At 34.7% G+C, this 22,643-nt stretch overlaps 2 protein-coding genes across 2 annotated transcripts; one reads left to right on the top strand and one right to left on the bottom strand.

The window, feature by feature from the left end:
* The first annotated feature begins 1,073 nt into the window (after positions 1 to 1,073).
* On the top strand, positions 1,074 to 2,284 carry LOC111395692. Its single transcript, XM_023021809.1, has one exon. It carries the CDS (start codon positions 1,331 to 1,333, stop codon positions 2,225 to 2,227), a length of 897 nt encoding a protein of 298 aa, XP_022877577.1. The 5' UTR covers positions 1,074 to 1,330; the 3' UTR covers positions 2,228 to 2,284.
* A 3,351-nt stretch (positions 2,285 to 5,635) lies between these two features.
* On the bottom strand, positions 5,636 to 21,675 carry LOC111395691 (trafficking protein particle complex II-specific subunit 130 homolog). Its single transcript, XM_023021808.1, has 21 exons — positions 21,367 to 21,675; positions 20,148 to 20,377; positions 19,809 to 19,990; positions 19,240 to 19,423; positions 18,607 to 18,697; positions 17,460 to 17,620; positions 17,103 to 17,192; positions 16,834 to 16,995; positions 16,557 to 16,618; positions 16,215 to 16,305; positions 14,087 to 14,250; positions 13,268 to 13,466; positions 12,416 to 12,961; positions 12,107 to 12,319; positions 11,556 to 11,943; positions 11,347 to 11,443; positions 11,162 to 11,246; positions 10,216 to 10,405; positions 9,249 to 9,547; positions 8,717 to 8,807; positions 5,636 to 6,088 (listed from the first exon to the last, which is right to left on the bottom strand). Exons 1-21 carry the CDS (start codon positions 21,428 to 21,430, stop codon positions 5,913 to 5,915), a joined length of 3,765 nt encoding a protein of 1,254 aa, XP_022877576.1. The 5' UTR covers positions 21,431 to 21,675; the 3' UTR covers positions 5,636 to 5,912.
* Positions 21,676 to 22,643: the final 968 nt, after the last annotated feature.

Below are 22,643 nucleotides of genomic sequence, written 5' to 3'. Positions count from 1 at the left end.
TTGAGATTTTGCATTAGGATTCAAGATTACATTTGAATGTCAGTACGTGTAAGTATTTATAGCCAAGAGAGATGAATCAAAAGTCCATTGGATGTGCTGACACGTGAACTCATCCTAATGAATCACTGATCAAGCTCAATTATGTCTATTCAAAACTATATATTGTGTTAGTTCATATTTGTCTTAGTTATGCAGCCTCCCTAGCTTGAACATATACTAAAAAGTTTTGATTGAATAACCTTACTATAGAATTGTCACATCAATCAATCAAGCGTATTGTATAACTGTGTCTTGGTCAAGGCGCAACTTGTGGAAGTGGTACATCACATGAAATGTCACTCGCCTCAAAGTTGTATTGCAATAGGAAGGTGATAAATCGTTTCGAATAATAACATTTCGAGCAAGGAATTTAAAGAGACATGACTTAATCATCTCAGTGGACACATAGAAGAGGAGATGTCAAAGAGAGTGTTGACCTTGCGTGATCTCTTTTTTTGCTTCTTGTTCAGCTGACTGTCACTTAACCCATCTCGTAGATTGAGACGTAACATATTATATAAAAGATAGGTCTATAATTTCTAGAGGAGATACGAGTAATAATCTTAATACATAAGGTCAGTTTAGCATGCTTATTAATTTGTCGAAAAATAATACTCTCTTTATACCCCAAAAATAGAATTGCTTCCATTTTAAACATATTTAGAAAATATAATATATTATATTTGGAATAACAACATTTTCTTACATTTTTTGTAATATACCTTTATTTTGAATAATGTTTTAAATATAAGTAGACACGTTAAATAAGGACATATTGACAAATTAATAAATTAATTATACTCGTAACATGTAAATTTATTTATAATTTAAAATAAATGAAAAAGAAGGTAAACTTATCTTTCATGGAACGAATTAAGAAAGAATAGTTTTGGCCGGCATATAAAATGAAGAAGCACACACTTCCAAATTCAAATCACTAACCATTCAAGTTCAAACTCAACATAATAATAATAATAATAATAATAAATAATAATAATAAGTTAATAACCAACCAGTTGATGATATATATATACACACACATACAGATCACAATGCAGAATACCGTGTTTCTCTGTGTACTTACTTCACTGCAAGAACAGTTCTCAAAATCCAAACCCCGTCGACAAATCAAAAATCGAGGAATCTGTCAATTTCATCGTCAAAACCAACCACTTACCCCAAAAAGCTGCCATTTTTATAAATTCGCCAAATTGTTCTCTGATTTTGGTATTAACTCTTCCTCGTTGTTGGTGAGGCGAAAAATCTAATTCTGTTCAATTTGCAGGCTCTTATGGGGAAAACAGGAAGAGACTGGACACAGATCTATGCGATCTATGGAGTAGACGATTGGCAAACGCCATTGTTTCTCCTTATTCATGCTATAGCCTTTTCAATTCTTTCGCTAATCTTCCTCCTTTACTTTGATTCCGTGTGCTATCTCTTTCAACATTTTCTCGCCGGTCCAGGATTGGCTCGCTTTGCGGCGGGTTTTAGTGGATCAGTCACGGCTCTATCCGCCGTCTGTCTCTTTTTTGCCGCTGCAAACTTCTTCTACTCGGCCGTCTCCCTCCACTGGGATATGTCCCAGCGTATAGTCTCCTCCATCCCCGACTGGTCCTCCGTCAAGCATGCACTTGACCTTGGCTGTGGCCGCGGCATCCTCCTAAACGCCGTCGCCTTACAGCTCAAGAAATCAGGTTCTTCCGGCCGTGTTGTCGGGCTCAATCCGACTCAGAACGGGACAAATCAATTTCCCAACCCGACCAGCACCCTCCGGACCGCTACACTCGAGGGTGTTCAGGAGTACGTCACGTGCCGTCCAGGTGACCCGAGAACACTTCCCTTCAGTGACAACTGCTTCGACGTGGTGGTGTCGGCCGCGTTCGTGCACACAGTTGGAAAAGAATTCGGACCCAAGTCAGCCGCGGCGGCGGCTGAGCGGATGCGCGTGTTGGCTGAGGTGGCGCGTGTGTTGAAACCCGGCGGAGTAGCTGTGGTGTGGGACATAGTGTACGTGCCGGAGTATGTGCAGAGACTACACGAATGGAAGATGGAGGAGATTAGAGTGTCGGAGCGCGTGACAGCTTTCATGGTCAGCAGCCACATCGTATCATTTCGGAAGCCACGTCAGCATTTTATAGGGTCCAATGAAGTGAGATTAGATTGGAGATTCAACAATCTCTGTTGAAAAAAAATAATAAAAATAAAAAATAAAAATCATATGAAAAGTCATATGATTATAGTATATTGTTTTTTTTTTTTTTTTTTCTGTCCTTTCGATTTTAGTGGATCGACTATCACTTTGATTTTACTCTGTCCAAAAATAAAATCAAATTGATAAAAATAGCTAAATTTTATTTAATTTTGCATGTTAGGGTTGTTGGAAGGTCAAAATCGTACGACTGTGAAAGAGAAATGAGGACCCCAGAGTATGGGTTGGATGGAGTGAGCAATAAATTCTTGGACCCAATTTTTATTTGAATAATGCAAATCTAGCATTAGTGTTGAATCCCCTTTTCCTTATCGAGAGGGCAATCTTCTCTTACGGCCTTCACCTCCCGCCCGGCTCGGCATATATTATAGGTCCTATTAAAAATGTTATATTTTTTTTATATAATTGAATCTGTAATTTAGTGTCAATAATGTGTCACTACACTGATGTTAATACACTAATTGTGTTAAATTACATTACTCTTTTTAATTTGTAATACTTGATTTTTCCAAATTTGGTTAATATTGTGTTTTGTATATTATTTGATTGAAGTATGGCAATGTAATGGTGTAGCCCTACCATTCATGCGTAGTAATCTTAGCACAAGATTTTCAATCATGCTAGGGTGCCAAAAAAATTTTGACACATTAATTTGACATGCACTCTCAATAGGGGTGAGTAGGGGGGAACTTTTTACATTTTTTATTCATGCGGATTCCACGCGAGTCCCACGCACAAACGAGAATAGGTCATCCAAAGTGTCAAAATTTTCTGGCTTAATTGCACGAATTTATTAATTTTTTTTATATAAGTCATCTCTAATATCGAAAGTTGAATGGATTGAAGTGATACAGAAAAAATGAAATAAATTTAAATAAAAATAATTTTTGCGATGATCCGGTCTTTGAAGTGGGTTTATAAATTAATATTGTCTAATAGTGACATCCCTTTGAATTAATTGGAGAGGCGGAGGCCTATAGCTGTTTATTGAAAGTACATAATTAGTTGCATTGAATGACAAGTTAATATAAAATAAAATAAATACTAATTTACTATTTTCTTTTTCTATATCAAATTGGACATCGTTTTCAAGTCACCATCCTAATTCTTTCTATGGATATCAACTCAAGAACATTAATTTGCATAGATTTTTAAATAGATAATTTACCAAATTCCACTACAGCTTGGCTCAATATGTTTAGACATAATAAATAGAATCGTGTTATACGTACATAATGGTTTACCTAATCGTTTACCTACTACTTACATCATTTGAGTGGGATCTCGGTTCGAATTATTAAATAACACATGGGGCCCACATGTTTGTGAGGGGGGTGTAAACGGTTCGGTACACCCCCCTCGGTACAAATGGTTTATTCCTAATAAATAAGTAGATGCTTTTTTTTCCCTAAAATAATCGAACTTACATTCGGCTCGACTCGAATGAAAAACAACCAATTTTATTGCTTGAGGCTAAGAAGACAGTTCCTAGAGAAGTTGAGAGTAAGAAAAATAAAACAGAATGTATCATTCAAATTTGCTTTTTTCATGTGATGAAGCTGCTTTATCTTTTGAATAAGGACAGCAAAACATAGCTTTAATGAACAAAGAGAAACATAATATCCATCATGGGACCTATTTCAAGAAATGGTGTCGTTCTTATAGGAGTTATCAGATGGGACAATAATAATTTTATCGAAGAATCGAGGAGTAAGGAGATAAACTGAATATTTTTACACCAATATACGAAGTTTAGAGTAAGAAAAATAAAACAGAATGTATCATTCAAATTTGCTTTTTTCATGTGATGAAGCTGCTTTATCTTTTGAATAAGGACAGCAAAAACATAGCTTTAATGAACAAAGAGAAACATAATATCCATCATGGGACCTATTTCAAGAAATGGTGTCGTTCTTATAGGAGTTATCAGATGGGACAATAATAATTTTATCGAAGAATCGAGGAGTAAGGAGATAAACTGAATTTTTTTACACCAATATACGCACAAAAGATTGAAAAGTATTACGTACTAAACATACTACTATTAATTAGAAGCTGAATCATTGCATCACTTTAATTGATTAAAAGTTTAGGATAAAGTCACTAAAAATTTAGCATGCTTTAGTGCTTCTACACCTCTCTCTCTTTTTCTAAAACGGTCTTTGTTTTTTTAATTATTAGAGCACGAGATACAGGACAAAATAAAACCCAATAACAAGGGAAAACACGATCATCACTACTAAAGGCGGAGTTCTTGAGAGAGTTTTCAACACGAATCCACACACGGCTCCTATTTCGAGTTTCTAACATTTACAAGATGTTGGGAAATTTAGCGAAAATCGAAACACGTTTCTTCATTCCAGCAATAATGAGTCAACAAGGTATCAGATCATACAAATATCTTGGACAATCAAATAAATTTTCCCTTCAACAAACGACATTTTGCTTGTCGTATCCACAATGTAAAAACCCCCAGGGCACATCTCCAAGTGGTAAAATGGGAGGGTAAAGAAATCCAACTTTGTTTGAAACTGCCGCATCAAAGGTTCAAATCCTGAAATATGGATTTGACTCTTGAGTAAGTGCAAGTGTACAAGCAGCCTTCCACCCTATACCCTTGGAAACATAACCTGCGATTTACCTCCCTCACGATACTCTAGAGCAGGGGCGGGGGAGACCCTTAAGGTTGGGGTTCAACCTTTTTTTTTATCCACAATGTAAAAAGTTGAGTATTGCTTAAATACAAAGTTTATGAGCAGGTACAAGTATTGCCTATCCAGAACTGTTATATAACTTGCATTTAACATTAGATATTAGATGGAACAGTTGGGTAGGTGTGTGGTGTCAACATCGTTTCACATACTTCAATATAGGTGGAGGATTGACAAGGTTGGATTGAGACTGAACATCTGACCTGATATTTGCAATATTCTACCGATGGAGTATTCAAGATTTGAGTGGAAAAACTGGCCCAAGAGTTGATGTCATTTAACATCAAGCACCAGCCAATTCTCTACATCAACTACACAGTAGTGTGCTCCCACTAGATTTTTTCCCAACCCCACAAAGAAAATGCAAGGATTTTCCATTTACTAATGAGCATATCATAACAGAAATACAAATAAACATTCGTTTATCCAATGTTGGTTAGCATGAGATAAAACAACATAAAATGCATTCATGACGTACAAAAGAAGTTAACAAAATGAACCACATTCAGAAACATCATTCATGACTCTTACATGTTAATGTCTGGTCCATAGAAGAAAATTTTCTGATCAGGGTGTTTATAAAAATCTAGAAACAATGAGCCAAACATAGGTCAAGAGCCGCCGGTGCATCGCACATTATCAGATATGTCATTTATTGTGGAATAGCCAAGCAGAAAAAATAAAAATATTTCCTTTCTCATCTCATTTTCGTATACATGGTATTTCTCAGTTTCAGGTTCTATTCTACAATTCTCAAGTGCAACTGTACATGAGCGGAGAAATTACCCAGTCTGTCCATCTCAACACTAAAGGAGCTGAGTTTTGAATACCAGCAAATTCAAAAAATAAAATACAAATTTCACAAAATTTCAGGGAGAGAAAATTCACTGCACGATTCAAACAAATGACAGACTACCAAATGGACAGAATATTACAATGCCAAATCAACGTCAGGCTGGAATGCAGAAAGATGAACTGAGGGCTGGAGGCAATACACATATCAAGTGAGGCCCAGGTGGATTGCAACTTATGTTTGCCTCATCAACCTCCGGCAATCCCAGTTGCGGAGGGCGGACATATCCAGCAACCAGTGGCAAGCATAAAATAGTTATCTCTATCCGTGAACCTATTAGAAACATCATGGTATTTTAGCCATGCTCCAGAAAAAAACAATTCAAACCAATAGCTAGCCATTGAAAACTAGATGCATGCAGCATGTACTGAATACTGCAGCAGTTAGGAATGGACTCCATAGCGATATATTTGTCTAGTCAAATTTTGGGTAGGTATGTAAATTTAATCAGCTAGTTGGATTAATCTCAATAGTTGGATCAACTGACATTTAAAAATAGCTACGTATTCAGTATTTTCAAATCCATCGTACCAATTGTATAGAAAGCTAAGTCCAACTTTTTATAAAACTTGTCTAATTTCATAAATTTACTAGTGATGACTCAAATACAATTTCTAATTTAGCAAGTGAACCATAGCCAATACCAAATAAATGTCAAAGGGAATATAATAGAAATGGAAATAATAACGGTCCACCTCGTCACATTTCAGTAAATTCTCAGAACCGTAATTAGTTGTAGGAACAAGCTCAACTCCAAATAAGGGAATTGACCAATACCTATCAGTAATCACAATAAAATGCAGGACAACTTAAATTTTCAAGCTGTTTCCTTGAAATATTTTCATAACATAAAATAACATGAGAACCAATGGAATACAATATGTAATTATCTTAATTAGTTCAAAAATCAATGTACGCTTTCTTCGAGAAGGTAATTATCGATCAGGAAATCAATAGAGTTTTCAAGTTGCACTCAAAATTTATGACTTCAGAAGGCTAGTTTTCCTCAACTAGAATGACACCTGACTAAAGAAACAACTAGAATGCTAGTATCATCTCTGACAATTATTTGGTATCACAACCTATATCTTAACCCTAGTATTTCTACTTCATTAAATAAACCCAAATATCTTCAATACTGCAATATATTATTTAAAGAAGAAAGCATAAAATAACATCTATATTTTAGATAAAAACCGGATGAAAAGAAATCAGGAAACTGGACAGGACCGACCAGGAAACTAGGAACTGTGCCTAAATCAGGTCCGGTCAGTTCATAGGGTAAAAACCAGATGAAAAGAAATCAGGAAACTGGACAGGACCGACCAGGAAACTAGGAACTGTGCCTAAATCAGGTCCGGTCAGTTCATAGGGTAAAAACCAGATGAAAAGAAATCAGAGCAAAATCCGGTGAACCGGGTACAATTTCCCGGGTTCAATGGCTGATTTTGTGTCCCCCCCCCACCAAAAAAAAAAAAAGGAAAAAGGTGAGTAGGTAAAGCACAGAACTAAGCTTTGCTGCCATTTCTCTGGTCGCCCAATAGTCACAGAGCCCCACAGTATCTATGGAAAAGGCCTTGTGCTCCATTTCAGTCAAAATATCCAAAATCCATACAAATCTTACAAATAAATGAAAGCATACAGATACAAATGTACAAACATATACAAGTATTTCTATGCATGAGAGAAAATGAGTCGTTATCGAGAACTCAAAGGAAATGACACATTTGGATCTGAAACTAAGGCAGCTGCAAGTTAACAAAGACAATGGTACAGTTTGCACTTGGGATATATAGTTGTCTATGTATTGTTGAAGTAATGTTTGGTCCATTTAGTTCTCACATAGTGCTTGTTTGATAAAAGTTGGCTAAAAGGTTATCAACTTTTGAACCATTCAAACTTCAATTTTAACCACACATTTCATGGGACCCAAAACTTTTATCAGATTTTCAACTACACATTTCATCAATTTTTATCAAAATCTATTAAAACTTCATCAACAATTTTGTCAAACAACCCCATAATGTTAAATGGCTCCATAAATAGTATGTGTTAACTAATGAATTTTTTTAATTATATTTATAAATCTACATATAAAATAGTTAGTTAATTATATTAATTTCTGGGTCGACCCGGCTCAAGCTCGATTCAACCATTTGACCTTGACCTCTTTAGCTTTACCAAGTCAATTGGTAAGATTTTATCCAACTGTATTTCTTTGCTCAGGCCCTATTTGATTATCATTTTTATCAAAATGCATTTTCTCTCTTCTTTTTAACCATACACTCGTCATTAAAATAATATGACACGTAAATCAAAAACTTTTCTTTATTTTTCATCCACACATTCTCCATCAATTTACTATTCCAAAATTCATTTTTCCAGCAAAATGCGTGTCAAACACCCTCTCAATCTCTACTTAATTAAAGGTTAATCCTTTCTATCAATGAGTTCAAATAATGTAAATCTAACATTAAAATTATCCATTAATAAAATTTTATATTAATAAATTGTAGAATTATATAAAACATAGAATACAAAATTTAATTATGATTTAATTAATTTAAATATAAGTTACAATAAAACTTGGATTGAAAATAGTATTTGATTGGCTCATTAAATGTTTGAAATAATATTTGTTCATCTAATAAAAATTTTAGAAATTAAATGTTGAATTAATTTAAATATTCAACGGGAAATTTAATAATGTTCCAATTTGAGAATACAAGTTCAATATTATTTTATTGAGAATAGTTATTTGATTACTTTGCTAAAACCAAATTAAAATTTTCTTTTCAATCATTTGCCATTCTAACTCTACTTAAAAAGAACTATTTTACCAAACAAAAAAAAACTATTTATAAGTACACGTAAAGGGAAATATTAAGGAGAGTGAGATACCTTGTTTTGTGGAGAGTGATACATGCCCTCTTTTCCTTCCAGCAATCATCCAGTTTTCAGAACTTGCAATGACTTCATACAGAATCTTGTCCTGTTACACAAGAAAGGAAAACAATAAACTAATGATAAGTAAGTTTTTAAGAAGTAATATTGCAATATGCTTCATCCCAAAGAAACTTTGACATATGTTCTCTCTCTCTCTCTCTCTCTCTCTCTCTCTCTTTTCTTTTTATATATATATTAGCAAAAAAAAATCTGGCCAGATTGTCAGCAGAAGAAGACAAGGACATGATTAGAACCAAAAGCAGTGAACATATGGCATTGGAAGAAACTATAAGAGGATAACCATTACAGGGTCGTGGGGGTTTATTTATTACAAATGAAAAACTCCTCCACATTATGTAGAACCCATGCTGCTTGGGATATATAAATCCTCACATTACTTGTGAACTTGTACCTCACAAATTGCCAAGAATAGAAAGAAGCTTTAGCTAAAATATTTTAAAAGCTAACAGCATCTTTGGTGGCTTACATGGTTTTGAGAAGCCATATTCTCCTCCAAGTCTTTTAACCTTTCGACCCTCCATTTCATGGTCATAAGCTGCCCAACTCGGAGACCACTTGAAGGGAGAGGCAGAAAACCAACAGCAAGGCAAGGGTTGAGCACAGGTTGCTGTAAAACAAGAGCACTCCTGAAGGTCAAATGCTGTGAATCGTCATCAGCTGCAATGGGTTCCTCAGCTACAGAGGCATGAGCTCCAAGAGTTCTACAGCCAGAAATCCCATATCTAATATTTAATATACTATCTGGATGCAACTCCGTCGTTTCATCTGTAGAAATAAGATATTAAGATTCAGATGAAACAAAAGTACCAATCATGTGGGTTCTCCATAAGATGAAGTGGAGACCTAGCACTGAACCGAACTTTTCCTTGTATATAAGACAATTAAAATGATACAGGGAACATTTCAAGTTTATATAAGACAAAATATATCTGTCAGTTATAGAGAAAGTGTATTAACTTGTGTCACCACAGGATACAGCAAAAAGCAATAAGAATTTATTTACTTTATTTCTCTGAACCTCAGCAACCTGCTATAACAGAAATGGATTAATTCATTATTAGATTAGCTTTTTACCATTGTTCTATAGAAGGTACTCCAGCATATATGTAACATGTACAGTTACCATTCACAAGGAGCTCATTTCATGTTCAACCTCCACTTGAAATCCGCTTCTCAGTGCTTCAAATTAACATCTATTAAGAAATTTTCAGCTATGCATATGCCTCATAATTCTACTGCATGACCTCTTAGTTTACATGGAAATTAGAGTATGGCACGATAAGTAGGCTTGAGACAGATCTCTTCATTATTTGGGATATTACATGTCAATGCCACAATTTATATTCAGCAACTCGGGTCTACTTAGAGGAAGATCCAAATGATGTATTATAAAAGTAGTAGGAAGGAGAGAGAGAGCAAAAAATGGGGCATACCTTTGATTAATGTGTTCCCAAGGCATATACTAAAAAGAATCCCAGCTTTGGATTTTGCGGAAACAATGAGTGGAAAGAAGTTAGAGGTTGGTCTTCCATCACGATTTCCAGCATGCACAAAGCCATCTTGAAGATCCAGCCAAGCATCATAGATGGTTAATGAAGCTTTCACCTGTGACTGCAGTATGACCTAAACAAAAAAGGAGCAATTTAAGAGAAGATACATATATATTCAGTTATTCATTATTCTCAATTAGACATACAAAATGCACAATGCCATACTTTGCAACAATTTTGTGCATTCATCTCATCTAATGCATGTTTGGCAAAGCTTATAATTGCTTACAAGCTCATCAAACTCTATTTTTATCCACGCATTCCATAGGACCCACAATTTTTACCTACTTTAAACACTTAAGCCCTGTTTGTCTACCATTATTTTAAAACACTCTTCTTCTTGAACTCATTTTCAACCACATATTCTCGCACTAAATATTTTGCATGTAAACCCAAAATTTTTGATAACTTTTAACCACAAATTCTCCAAAAATTCACTATTCCAAAACTCATTTTCATTGAATAATGGTAGAAAAATTGGAGCTTAATACCAACACATTTTATAGGACCCACAGCTGGTAATCTTATAAAATATTTGCCAAACATGCTTCTAATTACCTCCTAGTCTCATATAAATTCGGAGATCAAAGAAGAAAGTGTGCGAGTTAACTGCAGGGGGCCTGCAGTAAGTACAAGGTTATAACCCAACTCATATTCATTACATTTTAGTACGATAGACTTAAAACTAAGCCCCAAAGCAACATGCTGACAAGTTCAAATTAGCTAGGCAGCATTTGAGCTTCCATATGATAACAGAAAGCCAGAGACGAATTCACAAGAGCATCATAGCAATGAAAAATGATCCGCAAATAAGCTGGATAGTAAATACCTGCAAAAGCATCGTACCATCATTGCATTTGTCTGCAACACGTGTGCTCACATGGAAAGGATCAGTAAAATGCACGGCTATTGTCCTGTGATATTGCCTCAATTGCTTCAGCCTTCAGGCTTGGTTCAACAAAGAAATAACAGATAATGAAGGGAAATGAATCTAAGAAAAAGGAGACCTAGTACTTTTCAAATATCTGGTTATGAGAAACTCCAAACTCAAGTTTCAGAGCTATAGTCCTCAAGCCATCCACAACACTCTGTCTCTGGGAAACAATTGCCCCTGCAAATATGTAATAGCCCAAATGGTTAAACATTCAAACGATAGAGGACATCCTGTTATGCATGAACAAGTCATTTGAATTGAAATTGCCAAAGGTTTATCCATTATTGACCTGCAGGTGTTCCTTTAGGTAGCTCATCACTAATAGCTAGCACTGGAATCCATAAAACTGAAGTTATGTTGCTTGCCCAGTCGACCAACTTGATCCTACCATCAATAAGAGTCAATTGCTTGACTTCATCAGCGACTGGAGAACCATCATTCTCCGAACTCTGTGCATTATCTAAGCTGGCTGCATTAGGCGACTCAGTTGCAAGCTTCTCAATTTCAATTCCATGTTTCTCAATCCTCAAACCAGGACCTGTATCTATGTGCAGCACAGCACCCCTAAGGGAGTAGTTAATTGGTTTAACAATTATTCCAACCCACTGAGGTTCATTAATCAGCAAAGCAGATGAAACAGCAGCAGCGAGATCAACCAGAGACCTTGGTTTTGACACCTAGATAACAATATGATATATAAAAAAACTCAGCTAAAAGTCTAAACGTAAGAGAAAACTGAATATGTATAGCCAATAGAGGATAATTCCACCTCATGACTAGACATTACCAATACAGTAAAAGAGGCTGCTTAAATGTTCTGCTAAATCACATGCACAGTACCTTTAAGATAGGCCTTGTTGGTTTCTCGTAACTCATAAAATCATCAGTGTCAGCAGGTCCACCCTTTGAAAAACTATGAGATCTAAATCTTAATTGACCAATCTGTCCAGTGAGAACCCCCAACACGTAGTAACCGGGTTTTTGTGGGGGTAAGGGAAGGGTGATTGTATTTCTGCCAGGCTTTAGTACGGTAATGCCCAAGCTCTTTATTTGCTGAATAAATTTGAGAATGGATTATCAATGAAATGTAAAAGATGTACTCTGATAAATACAGCACTAAACAAATTTGATGTCAAGTGGAAAAAGTACCTTAGAACCTTCATCCGTATTATTAGTAGCTGTCAGAGTAAGGCTAAGTGACTCAAGAGTTATATCATCTGGAAATCCACTCCACACAGTAACAGACAGGGAGCCAGGATCCCCATCACAGAGCTCCAGTGGATGCCCTTGATTTCCTGAAAATGTAATTAAGGAAGATACATCTAAGGGCACAGTACGGTCCATTTCACTGTGTGCGAGATGCATAACTTCACACTGAAATGCCTGTCGCTCCTTGCTCAAGAACAATCCTTTATCTAGTGAGAGCAATTTCACACAAGAAGATAGATAGCCAGCTTGATCATTCAGTATCTTTTGACACTGTGCTAAATTTGGAAGGACTTCAGCCAGCAAGTTCTCCCATCCTTCACCAGCATAAAGAGCACAAACCTTCTCGTACAATTTTGCAGCAAGATCATAGTTTTCGTGCTTAAGGTACATGGCTGCAATTTCACCATCAAGGACAACTCCATGTCTCTTCCACCAAGAACGGTGATAATTATTTGCAGCACCTTTTGACAGATCTAAATATTTTTGCTGGCACATAGACGAATGCAAATCATGTGAAAAGTGAATATGAAAAAGACGAAACAAGATTCAAGAAGTGAACACAGAAAGGTCATGACTGTATAGGAACTTTATAAATGTTTCAGTAAGGGGGAAATGAGTTTTAACAACAGTCAGAACAGATTGCATGTTAACACATTATCACAGCTATTTTTCAACCAGTTATTATTTGTGATCTAGAATGTCTGCCGCATAATTGCAGCAATAAATTAAAATCTCTAATTCAATATGAACAAATACATGTAATATAAGCACCGCATGCTAAAAGCTAAATACCTCAAATTCTTCCACGGAAGATAATGATTTCCACAGGTTCACATCAGAAATTGTATTCCGCAAAGCATGCTCAGAACCAACATAAATCTCTGCAAGTCTCATAGGCCGATCAATTGAGCCATTAAAATTGCCCGGCGAAGAGTAAGTTCGAGACATGGACGTGGCATTTACTAAAGGCACTGGAGACATTTGCACTGAGCTGTCAATGAATCACAATTATATAAGAGCTCAAATCCTCAACAATCCAAAAATGATAGATAAAGAATCTCGTTCAGAAAATAGAAAGAATAAAGAAAAGGAGAGACATATTCACTTTACCAACATAACCCACCCAGTAGCACAAGTTAACAATTATTGACCCCCAAGATAAGGGCTGTATAAAAATATGCACAATGAACTTTAGCTTTCACTAAAGCTGCAACTTACCTCCTAATAGAAATATCAAAACAAATTTTGGTCAAATTTGAAAGTTATTTTTGCTAAAAGCAGCTCCTAAACTATCTTTTTTTGGTGTAAAACTTGGATAAGATATTCTTTTACCAAAAAAATGATTTTAAAATTATAAATGAATAAGGCTTAATTTCTCAATCCCTATAAACTATAAAACAAAAAACAAAAATTTGGAGTGTTCTTGGCCAATTCTGCCACCACTAGGGAAAGATTGCAATTAAGTCAAAACACAAAGGAATGATGCTACGTCAAATAGATATTTTAAATATGGTTAACTTTTTACTTTTTCTCTATCAGCCATATAAATAAATAAGGGAATTGAGCAAAACCAGATATCGATACAGTTGATTCAGTCCTTAAAGTTGTTACCCATCAATAGCATTTGGACGACCATCAAATAACTCAAACATATTTCCAGCTGATAGAGTTGCCCTCCGACGATTTGCCTCGCGCAACAGTACCGACGGTTCAAGAGGCAACGGCTTCCTCTGAATACCAAAGTGCTTAGGCCGTGGAGATTCTTGGAGAATCATCTGTGCACACAAAGTGGCTAGTGCCATAAATTCATGAGTGGAGAAAACTGCTAACGGAAATTATCAAAACTTTTAGCATAAGGAACTATTCACTTGTAGCCTTTGTCTGAAAAACTTAAGCCATACCTGCTATATGATAGTCAATTTGGGAATGCAGGAGGTGTTCACAGTAATTGCAATCAAAATACAATACAGTATACAGTTTCAAGGGGGAAAAAGGGTCAGCTGTTGCCAAGTCAAGTCTAGGAATCTATGCATGTGCTCAGATTACAGTAAAACCTCTATAAAATAATAATGTTGGGGCCGAGAAAATTATTATTTTAAAGGGGTTATTAGTTTATCAATAAATGAATAATTTATTACTTATTAATTTATAGAGTATTTTACCATAATACATGTAGGAAATTTTAAAAAGAAAATATTGAATGTGGTGAAATTTAAATTTTAATGTATAAGAACACAAAAAGGCACACACATGCATACATTAAAGAGGAAACATTATTGTACATGCATTGGTTTCAAAGTTTAATATCTTGAAAGATTAATCGTACAAGTTATTTCATGAACACATGGAACATAATTTCTACAATCATTTGTTTTAAATTGAGACCCCAATCATTCCAAATTTCATACTACTATGGCATCTCATTTAAAAGAAGGTACAAAATGATGATGATGATGATGATGATGATGATGATGATGATGATGAATTAGCGATGAAGTTGAGTTTGATTTGAGTGGAAAGAAAAAGCAGGAATTTAGATGCATATTTTCAAAAGATACAAGTTGATAAAAATATTATCAAATTAAAAGTTTGTTAATTTGTATTAGTATGAACTTTTATAAATTTTGAAGCAATTATTATTTTATATATTTGTCAGGCCTTAAAGAATCTCAAAAAATATTATTATCTTATGCATTTAGCGAAATTTTTAATTTAGTACACTGGCCCAAGTTGGACCAAAGAATATTATTATTTAAACGAGATTATTTATTTTATTTTATTTTTTTATGACCACGGGTGTTCGGCCCCCTTACATGCACCTCGACTAATCCCACGGGGCTATTAATTTATCAAATATTCATTTATCGAAATTTTACTGTAATTTGAATTTCCAAACTAGAAAACATTTATGCTCCATTTATTTGAATACAAAAACATTTTCCACGAAATATTTATCATATGTAAACCCGGTTTTGTCAACAACATAAAAACAAGAGTGTTGATCAAAGTGCATGGGCCAATGTGCAAAGCTGCCACAAACGAGCGTTGATCATATTTTGGTTTGCATCACAAAATGCATAAACAGTAAAGCATTAATTGCAAACGTATATTGAGAAAAAAAATTATGAAAAAATTATGCAAAGTAAATTTTTTCATTATTTTCTACATAGTCCGTCCCAATTTCCAACTAAATAAAGAGAAATGCAAAAAGCATTTCCATAACAAAGACAACACTCGTATAAAAGGCAGGATTGATAGGAAGGCTGTGCGAAGTCTAAATAATAGTGGGATCTAGTGTCCTAAAATATAATAAATGTAGGCAGCAACACATCTACAGCAATATAACTATTATTATTATTATTTTTTTTTTTTGATAGTTAACATCTACAGTAATATAACTATAGAAGATAACTAAAGTAAAAATGACATTGATTTTCAAAGGGTAAAAGTTTAGTTACGTTTTAAAGTATTACCTAATTAATGTATCAAAATGGTAAAATTTTGACACCGAGAAGGCTCCTGAAAGTAGATCAAGTGGATCTCAAATAATGAATCAAATGCTATTTCTTTTAACATGTTTCACTACTTTGTCTACCTTCAGTAGTGACTTGCTCCAGGAAAATAAGCAATATAGGAGACATTAATTACAAACATTAAACACCATATAATTGTTTGTTAATTTTTCAAGTAAACAGGATTCCCCACTCCAGCTTCTACACTTCCAGGTATGGGAACTCACCTTTTCTTTTGCAAGCACTTCAGCAGAAGCATCAGGTGGAACTGAAGGCCAAACTGCTGGCTTAGGCCACGGTAGCATGCTTAGTGAAGCACTGCTCAGAAGAATTTAGACTTGCATAAGCTTAGAAAAATTAGCGTGACGTGAAAGGTTTATTTGGCTGTTCCAAAATTGCTAATTTTATCATTTGACATAAACAAAAAACTTCAAATTACAATCTGGTTCTAAAACATAAAGTAATAATAGTAGTAGCAGCAGTAGCACTAGTGGTGGAAATCCAGATATTTTATTAGGACGGACAGGTGAGCTCAATAGAATAGATTGGGGTAAAATTTGGGCAAATACCTGTTGACAGGACTTCTCTCTATGCTTGAATCATAGCCAATTAAATATGCTAGTCGCAGGAACTGCCAAAGCCATGAGATTGGTCAATACAATTGCAAAGTAGAATTTAATCAATTTATAATGAAATGAAATTAATAATAGTCCCTCATGAATAATCTCATTGTTACACTAGCAATGGATAATTTTCAACTATAAGGGCTAAGTTACTCAGTGAATTGCAGTAAAGATGCTGTACTAAATATCAAGCTTGCTAGACTCAAACACAAAAAAAGGTTACCTTAGTCCGGCATAAAGTAAACAGTTCCCCTTGAACGCGGTAAAATTCCTTTTCCATGTCAGGTGCTGCTAATTTGCCCTTATAAAGGGAAGCAGTTGCATCGATCAAAGTCAAGCAAGCAGTTATTACCCAGACTTCACGCATAGAGAATGGTAATGTGCTCTGGTAAACCCCAGAATATATAATCAGAAAGAAAGATTCCATTCTCTGAATTGGCAGACAGCAGTAAAAATACAGAACAATACTGATCAAAACTGAATATCATCTACCTCATGCAGGGCCAATGCCTTTGAAAAGCTAATTATAAATGAATAGCCCCTTGCTGCAGCCTCAAATGGACGATTCAGCTTAAAGAGTAGCTGTGAATTTGTAAGGTGATCAAAGACCATTATTAGAATATAAGTCCAAGAAATAAAATTCTGCAAAACAAGTAGGGGGAAAATTCTACATAAATTTATAGGTACGAATTAAGACAAATCAACTCTAAGCTAATCACCCCACACCAGAGTAATTTATATGGTCAATATCATCTTAGTAGATATTGAACAAATTGGAAGTAGTGTAAGAAACATTTCATATGATACACAGTCAACCTAAAAAAGTAACTACATCTCAGTCATGCACACCTTTGCTTGACAGGCAAACATATACTGCCTGAATTCAAACTCCCTAAATGAATCATCTTGAATAATCTGAGTTAATGATTTTTTCCCTGGATCAAGTATTGTAGCTTGATCATCTCCCTTTTCCATTCCTCCAAAATCCCTTAGCCTTCCTGCCGTATTAACTACAATGTAGAGACAAGCAAAGAAGGTTAGGTTAATGATCCAAACAACTCCAAGCTACATGAAAATCAAACATCGATAACAGCAAAGATGCAGACAAAGAAGCATTAGGTCTTACTTAACTTGAAGCAAAACTTAAAAGCAAGGAAAAATAGATCAAATACAGAGAGGACGTTGGCAAGACCTGATTTACGAAGAAAAGACTAAAAAGAAAATCTGTATTTTTTTATCAATATTCATAATATATGCGCATGAATATATTCCATGCATCTTCTATATCTGTTTTCATAGAAACTTCCCATATTCTTTCATAAAAATACTCTAAATTTAGCTGTACATGTTTCACCATCCTTCACTGCACTATTGACAACAGTTTCTTTTCCCTAAATAGAGTGTAGAAGATGTTAATTTTGTCCAATTTTCTTGCTGTAACACTAAATGATGCATCATATAGAATTAGCCAGTGCACAGTCTCCCTGTTAAGAGAGTTTTTGCACTTTGAACAATTTATCCAGTAAAAAATTTCATGAAACTTAAATCATAGCAGAAGGACGTAGGTTAATAAAATGACTAAGTTCTCAATAAGAGCTCCAGAAAGAATATGTTGGCAACAATGTTGAAGTGTAGAACTAATAGTAGAACAGATTGAATGATTAAACTAGCAGCTAATATATATATATATATTGAGCGAGAGAGTGAGAGAACTGAGACTTCAGTTTACACCTTATATGTGCACAAAAAATAAAAAATCATCAAACAAACCAACAGTGCCATCCAAATTTGTTAGAAGTTCCATTGTCTTCTCAACAGCAGTCACATCATAGGCATGCCAAGAAAGAGATTGTCCACTAAAAAGAAACATTGCTAAACTAATAAAATGCGCGGTGTAGGTAACAGTGAAGCAAGTCAAATTGAAAGTATCACCTACATCAATATCTATGCTGTCACAGTACAAGTGGAAAGGCAAGAAATCAAATACTTTGCATACCAGTTTCTGAATAGCAGAGTTCAAGCTCGTCGTATTCACGTAATGCATCTTCATGGAGATGAGCAATCTCAAACATAAAAGCCAAGCTTTCCTGTCAACAGAGGGGAAATACTTATTAGAAGAATTTGTAGAACGAGGATGCCCTTAACAGTGTCTTACATGTGATTGTTCTTGATGGCTAGAAGAGAGGAAGATAAGAAACATCATATCTAACAATATTTGAAAGAAATAAGTGCACACTCTGGAAGTAAGGCTTTATTGTTTTGCCATCATGCAATTAAACTGTTTTATTTTGATGGGAGTGTTGTAGATTATTAGGTTTAAAAGTTTCAGCAGCAATTTTAAAACTATGAAGATAAAAGATCTATACTAAGTGACATTGGCTCCTCCGCTCTTCCCTTTCCCCAATCTCATCCTAGTGGCCTAGATGGCAGGGGATTTTTCCCTCCTCTAATCCTTTTGGACAAAATTTAATCTATCAAAATTAATTTATTTCACATAAAGTAATCCGTATTAGATCAAACCATTTAAGATTATCTTTTACATGGAGTCGTGGACAATGGACAAAATTCATTCAAACAAGCAATGTGTACCATCAGCTTTCTAGTATTACAAGGGCAATCAAGAAAATACCTTCAAGATGAAGAAGTTACAGAAGTTCCAAACTGGCATAAATCGCTGTTCACTGAGCTTGCGAATTTCTTCTTCATAAAACTGAATGCGTCTATCCAGTGTATTTCTGATGCACTCCATAATTTTAGCCTCCAAATCTTCCCAGAAACTTGAATCAGGCCCGTGCATATCTAGTTTGCAGCACCTAAGTGAAACATTTGTTTAGAGCCTCAAAGACAATTTCCAGGAGTGGTAGATATCTTTTCATCTTATATAGTGAACTCAAAATAATTTTACATGTCCATACTTCTGCAGTCAGTTAAATCCTTATCATGACAACTTCATCTAGTGCACAACTTATTACTTATGACAAATCTTTGACCAACGTAATAAACAATAAAATTAAGAGTTGAACGCTTGAATGTGATATTGCAAGGCCAGAGCTAAACAGAGAAACTAGAAGGGGAACTAGAACAGAGCAGGCTACACAATTCCCCTGAGGGAATATGGTTACCAAATCCCAAAAACTAAAACATTTTAATAGTCTATTGAACTTCGCATAACTCCAATATTACAAGTGAAGAGTATACCTTTCCCTCTTCTTAGAGCTGAAATCAACTTCAAGTTTGGCATAAACCTTTTTTGCGATCTTGGTGGCCTGATCATTGTGAACTGGTGCTTTAGACACAAAAACAATAAACCATTCTCGTTCCTCATTTTGAACTATTAATTTGATGCGTGGCTTAAGAATAGTCCTAAACTCGTCAAGATCCTAGGTGAGACAAAAAATTCATCAGTTTTAGATAAGGAAAAATGCATGAGAAGGGAAGAAGAAAAATATATACCCATGCTAGGGGATTCATCAGGTAAAGGAAATAATTGCTTTCAGAAAATATGTGATCATATTAGTGTGATGAAAGATAGTATACCTCACAAGTAACAAGAACTACAGTTGCGTATGGTTCTCGGAACCAAAATAACAATTGTTCTTGAGGAAATCGACTACGAAGTCTTGCATCTGTTGTCAAAATGAAATCAGCAGGTAATTCGTCAACAGGCACGGGATTACGAGTCTTGTTGTTCAGGAAAACCCTTCTGAATGGCAACCGCTCTTCGAAATCCTTCTTAAGGTCAGGCCACAGATCATTTACATCCTCAACTGTGACAAGTTATAGCAATAAATGTTACAAACATATAAGCAGCATACTAATAACATTGTGCTGCTTCTCCTAATATGCAAAGGAACAATGTCAATACATAAAAAGAATAATTTATGGAGAAAAGATTACTAGCTCTTAACATATTGTGCAACTGTTCACCCTTAAAAATTCAAGAAATTGAACCCTACCACATCAGTTGGTAGATGTGTTTGTTTAGGTCCTCAGAAAGTATGCCCCCATTTGGTACAGATTTTTTTGACGCTTTTATCCCTAAACTCATTTTCAACCACACATTTTTCCAATAAAATAATTTTGCATAAGATCCATAATTTTTCCACTTTTTAACTACTCATTTTTCAAAAAAAACACTTTTCACAAAACCTATTAGCCCTTGTTTTAGCCCATATTTAGATTCTTGAACATGACTTGGCCCATTTCAAACACATTCTTCAATAAAATAATATTACACGCAAATTCAAAACTTTTTCCTATTTTTCAACCACATATTATCGTCATAACACTGTTACAAAATGCATTTTTTGAAATGAAAAACGAAAAAGAAAAAGTGGGGCTCAAGCAAGCCCTTACAAAAAATAAACAAGCCCTATATTTCATTTACTAAATTATTCAGAATATCGAACAATCAGCTAGCTAGCGATTGAACTAACAATTAGTTAATCATCATAATTATTGCCAACTCTTGCAACAGTTTTCATCGCTCGGAGGCAGGAAAAAACAGTAAGGATGAAAAATCCATAACTTCTAACGCTTTCTTCAATTAATCCAATTCAGATGTTGGAGAACACGTACGTAGATCAATGCAATCTGTAAACCAGCCAAGTTGAATTTAAAAATCACATATTTTTCCGCGGGAAAAAAAAAGAAAAAAGGAGAGAGCATTTTGAAAACCTATAATTATGAAAAAAGCAAAAGAAATTAAAGTTGAAGTGACAATTATGGTTACAGAATTAATAATTTTTTAAATTACCGGCAATAACGAGGCGATCGCACGAGGATTTAATACTCTGAAACTGAGCTAAAAGATTCGCCATTTTAGCGATCTGATGAAACCATAGAATCTAATGAGAGCAGAGATCCATGAAAATGGAATGCGATAGTAGTAGAAGAGGACGAGTGAGCGGTGCCAGTCAGGAAGTTTCCCTTATTAACTGTGCAGTGGAATCGACCTTGGTAAATTTGTTTGTTCCGTCGATATTGGGGAACCTCCAAGTTAGTGGTGCGGTAATCACCTTTGTATGTGAGACAAAAATGGGGATATAAAATAATTAACAATTAATAAAAATTGATACATATCCCAATCCAAAGTATTGAATGAGTGCCATCATCTAACGAATAGTTAGCTTGCTTAGTTATCGTGCTTTATTAAGAGCAAATCTAAAGATATTACAAGGGTGCGTTTGATTTCATGCGTGGAGTTTGTATGGAAAAAGAATAAATTACGGACAATTCAATTGTCTAGAATTTATATATATGAAAATTATTAATTAAATTATTTGATTGATTTAATTTTCAACCTAAATAATATTATACTTGTCTATTTTTTTATTGATTGGTGGATAAGAGAGCGCGTTCCCTGAAAAATTAAATCCTACTTCTAAAAGTGGAAAATATTTTTCATAAAAAAAATGTCAATCTAACAGCACAAAAGTAAAAATTTGGACAGAAAAACACATTTTTTACGGAAAAATATTAGCAATCAAACGCATCCTAAATTTTATTTGATGGAGTGGGTGAAGGTACTCGCAAAGGAAATGGTTTTGATTAGTTAGTTATTGGACAAGATTTTACGAAAAAATTCATATATCGTCCTATTAGAGGAATCGAGAATCGAGATGGGAATGATCACGAACAAGCACTACTTCTAACGTGATGAACTTAAAATGATCAAGGTAGAAATTTAAAGAAATGTGACGAGCAGCTACCGAATAACTGCAAAAATATCAATGAGGTTGGATCTTGTCTTCTTTTTTTTTAGCCAAAGCAAAACAGAAGTAATAATAATTGATTTCATAAATATATCGAATTTTCAAAGTAAGTTAATTATCAACTAATCAAGGATTCTTAAATAAATGGAGCGACCCTCACAAATTGTGAATACTAATTTGTTAAAAATTAAATTATCGCACCAACCTCAACTACTCCAATCCTAACGAGGATTGGATTCTTGATTTAACTTGTTCTTTTCATATATGTCCCAATCAGGACTTTTGTCTTCAGCATATGAAATAGTTTTGAGACAAAATA

This window comes from Olea europaea, chromosome 6 (assembly GCF_002742605.1).
Source record: "Olea europaea var. sylvestris chromosome 6, O_europaea_v1, whole genome shotgun sequence".
NCBI classification, from domain to species: Eukaryota; Viridiplantae; Streptophyta; class Magnoliopsida; order Lamiales; family Oleaceae; genus Olea; species Olea europaea.
This window is presented reverse-complemented; position numbering and strand designations above follow the sequence as displayed.